The sequence below is a fragment of the Danio aesculapii genome, chromosome 9 (genome assembly GCF_903798145.1).
Source record: "Danio aesculapii chromosome 9, fDanAes4.1, whole genome shotgun sequence".
Lineage (NCBI taxonomy): Eukaryota > Metazoa > Chordata > Actinopteri > Cypriniformes > Danionidae > Danio > Danio aesculapii.
Window position 1 is genome coordinate 6,211,919 of NC_079443.1, and position 8,012 is coordinate 6,219,930.

The window sequence follows — 8,012 nt, forward strand, 5'->3', positions numbered from 1 at the left end:
ACACACATTATTTTAGATGAATAGCCCTATCACAATAGAAATCCCAAAATCTTTCAAAATGTGCATATTTTTAGCACTGCCACAGTATTAGCACCGGTTAAGATAAAAGTGAAGCATGTTATTTGTGCACACTAGTGGCATCAAACAAATTTGCTAACAGCTTTTTTTATTATTGCAGATTCTAAAAGGTTTGCATCCATACATATACCATTTTCAGATGGTGTTAAAGTGATGTAATACATGTACCACACCTATGTGCGACACTGTAAACAAACACAGAGCTGCAGGATACACTAAAATCATAGTAGAATGTAGTGAGCATGTGCAGACAAAGCAAAGCTGCGTTCAAGTCCAACTTGATATGCCCTTCATGCGCCAACTTCCCTCCATCTTGTTCAGTTGGATGTACATCATTGATTACCTTACCTAACAGTATCCTCTCATGCCACTCATGTGTCCGAATTGGGTCTAAATGGAATGCCATAAACCCTTGACACTTGGGAACTACTGTTGTGACACAACAATTGGAGTGGACACATGAAGCCGACTCACTTTCCTGTGTCAAAATTAAGGAATCTAGGTTATCTCCATATAAGCTTCCCTCATTCACTTGCAGAAGTGGAACACACTTTCAAATGGCGGCAGAGATTCTTTCAAGGGAACAAGGGAAGGTAAGTGTGCTAGTATATGTCTAAAGGTGGAGTGGAACGCAGCCCAATTTCTTCTTCTTCAGCTTGCAGAGTACAAACAGACAAACAGGACACCATGGTGGACTTTAAAATATCTGACACGTGTAACGGTTAATGAGTCTAGTTGATAAAGTATTACAAAAGTCTACTGAAAGCTAGCCTGAAATCATTAGCCTAAAATGCATAACGGCTAAAGGAGGGAGACTAAAAGTCACCATTTGATTGGCTAGGACGTGTTTCACGTGACCAGGTTACAGGTTTTCCAGTGGTGGGTAATATAGGCATTTTCATGTCCCGATAGTAAGAAAATCTCTGGTAGTACTAGGTTTTGTTGTATTAGCGCTAATAAACTTAGCAGCGCCTGCAGCACAATCACAGCTGTGTAGTCCACCATTCTTATTGTTACTAACTGTTATGCTACATTCAGGTCCTTCTTGGGACATTCCTACTTACGAGTAGAGTAATAATTACGCCAGGTGTTTTCAAGTCACTTTCGACGACACAAGATGGTGTCGTTCCTACTTTTGATAAATGACTCGAAAATACCTCAGGTTTTGTTAACTTTGCTTATTACTCAGCTGACTGGAATACTCAGTTCTGATTGGTCAATTGTGACATTCCAAGGTATGTTATTCTGATATAAAAACTGCTATAAATCACAGGCTCATCCAGAAATGTTCAAATCCATATACTTACATCCGCATTCATGTACTGTACTGTATTGTTTAATTAAACTATTACGGCTAAGTACAATGTTTTGTGTCTAATTTTTATGTTTTGTGGCAAGTAGTCATGTAATTAGCAGGATAAAGTACATCCAAAATGATTGTTTTCGCAAAATAAAGCCCTTCAGTATTGTACAACAAACCTATCTGGCTTTATTCTGCGATATCTACCTTCTGGATGTACTTTATCCCTAAATTATAGAAAACGAAGAGCAAATCTGCATCAGTGGTGTTTTTGTCACTGACAACCCACAAGAGTTAGCTTGCAACCAAAGAAATATTTGAGTTTCCCCACTCATTATAACCACTTTGTGGTAGCGTTCATGTGAAATCAACTCGTACATACATTAGGCTTGGGCGGTAATTGGGTAATATGGTATACCGTGGGATCTAAAAATAGCAACGGTGTCAGTTTCAATACCGGTATACCGTCATAAAAAACAATGCACTTATATAGGAGAAAAGTATTAATTATCATTTATTTAATGGCTAAAAATGCGTATGCGTGTTTGTCATTACGGGACAGTGTGGAGGAGAGAGAGCGGTGCGGTAAGATGGCGATTCGCGCACCAAGTGACCTGGTCTCGAAAAAGAACACAACCTCTGCAGTTTGGCAGTATTTCGGGTTTCGACCGAACGAGAAGGGAGACGTAGTAAATACAAACTAGAGGTCTGCATTCCCGCTGCTGTACCGCGGGAGCCGACCAGATTTCTTGCAATGTGGGAATAAATTTCTGAATAAAGCGTGGGAGCGGTCGGCAACTCTGGTGTAATTTGAATGGGAGCGGGCGGTCAAGCAATATCGCTCCCAAACGAGCAAGCACGCGTTCATCTACGTGGATGCTGTTTATGTATGTGTGTGAATGAGAGAGAGCAAAATGCTGTGTCGCTCTCATTCACACACATAGACAGCAGTGTGTGTGTGTTTGTGAATGAGAGGGAGAGCGTGATGCTGTGTGTGGCTGGCTTGGTGCTGTCAATGTGTGTGAATGAGAGACAGCGTCCCGCAAAGATCTCTAATACGAACAAGACAAACAGGTGACCGCAAACCTAAGGTCGCATATGCGGTATTTAGTTTCTGAATAGTTTAGGCACAAGTCAACAGTTTGTTGACGCTGTCTGAGCAGTACATCATACTTTGTTTTATTATGCACGGTAATACCGGGATAAAATAGGGAGGAGATTTGACGGTATCCAAATTTGGTATCCCAAGCCTAAAATACATTTTACCTGAAATGCCTAACGCACCATCACATGCAGTTTTCTTCCTCCTTCTGGCCATGTTGTACTGTGACGAAAGTGGTGTTTTGCCTATCCACATGGCTATGTAAGGGGTGGCATTTTGAGATTCTGTAACGCAGTCTTTAACCTGTTTTAAAATGTGTTTCAGGGCACCAGCAACACAAAAAGGCTATTAAACCATTGCTGTGTGGACGGGTGCCTGAGTCAATATCAGCATACAGTACTTGTACAGCTGCTAAGTACTAGTGGTGATCACTAATCACTGTAACTTGATCTAAATATATTTCCAAAGTTCGATGGTTAATTTTAATCCTAATTTAAACTGCCAAAATATTGAACATTTCTCTCTATAAAATGAAGTTATTAAAATTTTTTAGATGTTTTTAGTAATTGAAGGCACAGTAAGTTAAAGAATAATGTAAGTACATAAGTCAGCAAAACATGCACTGTTCTAGTGGACATTTTTATAAAACGAATCTTGCCTTTGCCTTTATCATTAGCATTAATTTTCATCTGCATCCCAACTCAAGCAACTGCCAAAAACATACTAATTTAAGAAATGTTCACCTTGTTTGTCAGGTTCTAACGATAAAAGTAGTCTGATGATAAAATGAACTGTCTGTTTGGTTTCTACAACTTTCGTTGAGGAGCAAAAGTCTTCCATGAACCAAAGAGTAAACAAAAAACGAACACAAAACAAGCAAAAGAGAAAAGAAACATCATTAAAATAGAGCGATTATTATGGATATGGACTGATACAAAAAAAATTTGGATACTTTTTTAAACAACACAGCGCTTATTTAGTTCAAGCTCTGTGCTAACAGCAGCTCCACTGTAAAAAGTGATTAGTTGATTTTACTGTAAAAAATGAGTAAACATGTTGCCTTAAAATGATTTAAAGAACTATAGTCAATGAACTATGTGCATAATTCAAAAAAAATGTCAACTTAGTTCAACTTAATTTCAACGGTTTACACACTTTTTAAGTTAATTAGTTGCTTTTAAGGCAATGTATTTACTCACATTTTAAAGTAACAAGTCGCTTTTTACAGTGTCTAATGTCTATTGTTATTGTAATGTTATGTGCTTTGTATTGTAATACAGTCTCACTTACTGCCAGTCAATCTGAAATGGTCAACCCCAGCTTACACTGACTGCAATTTCATTTGGAGCCACTAGAGGCACAAAAATGACACACTTCACCTTCAAACCCAAAACATGCAGCAGATTTGGAGAACATGTCAGTTTGTGCTCTTGTCTGACCAACAAATACATTCCAGTGGCTCATTTCGATACTCTAATAAGAGTATGTTTGTTGACCTATTTTCCCTCATTTAATACTTGGACATGTCCTGATCCCACTATGAACTCCTCAGTCTCTTGGCTGTGATTTAGTCCATTCCCAGAGCCTTCAGCTGTCTCTCGATCTCCGCGTCTGAGATGGTGGCTGTTTTAGATTTAGCTGGGGAAGCGCCAGGGAGGATCTTTCCTGTTGACGGGGCTCTTACCATCTGCCGAAATAACAACAATTGGAGCCTTTTATTAGATCAGTAAAACTTGAGATTTCACAGTTCACCTGCTGCTGAAACTCCAGCATAAGCCTCGGTTTAATTAGTGTTTTAAGGAATAGACGTGGCACTATTCAAATATGATTATTGGTTATACCAAATGTTCTATAAAACTCAGCACAAGCATTTTATTTCGGAAAAAGTAAGACGAGGAATCTGTGGGATATGGTAATATGAGTATTACATATTGGCCCAAGGGAGAACACATCTGCTGCAATCACATCCAATGATTGTGAATCTCATGAATGTAAAGAAAGGCCTAAAGTAATCACAGGCACAGCCAGAGTCCAGCCATCTGCTGAGCGGAGCCGCCGGGGAGAGAAAACACAGATAGAAAACATTTCACCTTTCCGGAGATCTCAATGCCGATCTCGTCCAGCACCTGGTTCACAATGTCCTGGCATTCTTCCTCATCTGCCGATTCATCAAAAATCTCATCCAGCGTACTGTTGACTGAGGACACAAAGTTGTACAGTTTGGTTAGATTCGACCAAATGAACCAATCCCTAGACCTGTGAATCTCAGGTAGATTTCCTTTGGATGCGACTGAAAGAACGTAGAATTCAGAAACCCTTGTTGTTAGCGTCACCGGTGGACATGAAGTGAACTGCAGCTGTTAACTTATTATTCGTGCTTGTACTTGTGTACCATGGAAGACACTAGGGGTGGGAATCTTTAGAGACATCACAATCTGACTCCAATTCTAGAAGTCACGACTTGATCCAAAATGATTCTTGACATGAATCCAACTTTCCAAGTTTATGTTTTAACCAAAATTGAAGCTTCTATGAATCTGTATGATAATGTTGCCATCTTATAAATTATTTATTTTAATAAAGATATTTTCTGTTTTTGGGCAGCATGGTGGGCAAGTGGGTAGCACAATCGCCTTACAGCAAGAAGGCCACTGGTCCGAGCCCCGGCTGGGTCAGTTGGTATTTCTGTGTGGAGTTTGCATGTTCTCGCCGTGTTCGCGTGGGTTTCCTCTGGGTGCTCTGGTTTCCCCCACAAGTCCAAAAACATGTGGTATAGGTGAATTGGGCAAGCTAAAATTGTCTGTAGTGTATGTGTGTGAATGAGTGTGTATGGATGTTTCCCAGTGATGGGTAAAACATATGCTGTATAAGTTGGCGCTTTGTTTCGCTGTGGCGACCCCAGATTAAGGACTAAGCCGAAAAAGAAAATTAATTTTCTGTTATTTTTCACAATGTTAATGAGGTGTTGACTCGAAGTTTAGCTTTGTGGCGAGTGGATGAGAAGCGATGCGCTGTGCCATTTCTTAAAATTATTACGTTTGTCCATTCTTGTCCAAATTAAGCAAATTCGGCAACATATGTACATGCGTCTGTCAACGCTTAATATTTTATTTATATTCAGACCTGCACTATTGTGATCTAATTTAAACACAGAATCCATTCTGAACTTTTATGAAACTATACAGAATCGATAGAGAAAGAATTGTGATGCATTGATGACTCAATTTTTTTGCAAACCCCTGCAAGTGACTGAATGTGATACAGTGTACACTCACAACTATGATTTGTATTTGTTCTTTGATTCAAATCGTACTCACACTATGCTATCCGAACTAGGGCTGGGCGATATGGGCAAAATATCAAATCCCGGTATTTTTAGGAGGAATGACGGTATACGATATATATTCGGTATTTTCCCATAAATGGTTACTTGAGAGTTAAAGCCTTTATTAAAACTTTATTAAACATTATTTGATCAAAATATAATTTAAACACAGGGGTTTCCCTCCCTGTTTACAAATAAACAGCTGCACAGAAAATAACAGCTGCACAAAATCTTTGATAAATAAAACACAGTACAGGTTTTTCTCCTGCTTTAAACCGCTGCATTTCAAATTATAATATGTGATTTTAAAACAATTAAATCAGCTGTATGTTTTTTAGTTACACATTTACCATGTACGTATTGTACGTTATTAAACAGTGCACATATCAGTGCAAGACATCTAAAGAGAAGTCTTTCAGTCCATGTAAAAAAAAATCCTACACTTTTTCTATTGTTTTGACTAAACTTGTTTTACTAAATCTTAAATAGGGAGATGAAAACGAATAGCTTATAGATATGAGAAGTAATGAACCTGTACTGTGAGTACTGTGATGAAAAGCTGGTTAAGCATATAAATGTATACAGTCATTATAACAGACCAGAAGGCAGAACTTAATGTGCTATAACGTAAATGTAAAGAGGAGACCGTTGAGTAATAAATACTGAACTTATAATCAGTGAATATGAGGTGGTTTCACTTTCGAAATGCGTTATAAATTCCTCCCATTTTGGCGCTTCTAATTCTTTTGAACACATTTAGGTGCTGCTTGTCAATTTAACAAGGCTTCTACGTTCGTTCTTGCTGTCAATTGTGGAAGAAATGATCGATGAAAGGTTTCTGATAATCCGCTGTGACAGCTGCAGGCACTGTGTGACATGCGTGCACGTGAGGGGGAGTCAAATTTGTCCGGGAAGTCAGATAGATCACCACATTGGCACTGTATGTTCCTCTATGTCGTGTGCACTGATAGGTCGTTCTTGAACGATTCGTTCATTTTGAACAAATCTTTTGTATGACTCATGGAGTGAATTCATTTGCGCATGCGCACATTTGTGCAAGCGGAACTTGCGTGCTACCTTGGAGTGGTCTGTTTCGCACAGAATGCACACGTGTGGCCTCAAACCATTTCGATATAAACGATATTGGATAATACCGCATCGCGTTGGGGAATCTTCTCGATATATCCCCAGAACCCGATATTCCGCCCAGCCCTAATCCGAACCATGCCCAGGCCCGTTTCCTGGATCGTCTGAGAAGTGTGAGTGCTCTGAATCGGGCTTAGGAACGGTTCACTTGACCAGCCCTGGCCCGGTTGGAAGAGGTGTGCCAGAGCGAGGTTCACTTGGGCTTTGGCGCGGTACACTTGTAGTGTGAGTGCAAGTGTGTCTGAGCCCGAAACTGAAGATGAGACGTGACTTTTAAGGGATTGTTTCATGTGTTTATTATTCATTCTTACTGTTCAATGAACGCGAACTATCGTAGATTATTAAAGACGCAAACCCCTCACTGCAAGACAGCTGCACCTTTGGCAAATCTCCTAATTCCTGCAGCATGATGACTTGTTTATGAGCATCAAAAGTCGCTGATCTGTTCTGTGAAATATTTGACAGCATTTTACCGCATCCCAAGAGACTAAAACAAAATGACAAAAGAAATCTCCACTGTGCTGAGCGAAAGCGCTTACAGAACAGCGCATCATTGATGACATAAGCGTGCCCAGGCCCAAATGTAATGTAAGTGCGATCCGTCGGGGAGATGGGAGTGAGGACAGGCGTGCTTCGGCTCGGTAAACTGTACATAGTGTGAGTACGCCCTCAAACTAGAATGACTTTTATTGGTATGCTGTACTGGGAGAGAATCCTGAGCTAGGAAATAGATGAGCCCATGGCTCCCGCCTGGTCAATGAGCATGTAAAGAAATATCTCGCCAACCACACCAGTGCATACTCACATAGAGAAACTCAGTATTAAAGTGTTTGTGACTGTTACTATTATTTAATTGACATATGTCTCATGTCTTTGGACTATGGCAGGATACCCGGGGGAAACCCACGTGAACATGGGGAGAACATGTAAACTCTGCACAGAAATGCCGACTGGCCCAGTTAGGACTTGAACCAGAGACCTTCTTGCTGTGAGGAAGCAGTTTAGCTTTTAGCCTTCCATCCACCGATTTTCAAAAACGTTGAAACAATTTTAGTCATGTG

The 8,012-nt window shown here is 39.9% G+C and overlaps 1 protein-coding gene across 1 annotated transcript in view; it reads right to left on the reverse strand.

Annotated features, from left to right (window-relative positions):
• Window positions 1–3,612: 3,612 nt before the first annotated feature.
• chmp2ba (charged multivesicular body protein 2Ba) overlaps window positions 3,613–8,012 on the reverse strand; it is a 20,807-nt gene continuing 16,407 nt past the window's right edge. Inside the window, exons 5-6 of the mRNA XM_056465146.1 lie at window positions 4,571–4,677; window positions 3,613–4,167 (exon numbers count right to left, since the gene is read on the reverse strand). Coding sequence (XP_056321121.1) covers window positions 4,048–4,167; window positions 4,571–4,677 — 227 coding nt within the window. The 3' untranslated portion in view covers window positions 3,613–4,047. The remainder of the gene's footprint in view (window positions 4,168–4,570; window positions 4,678–8,012) is intronic.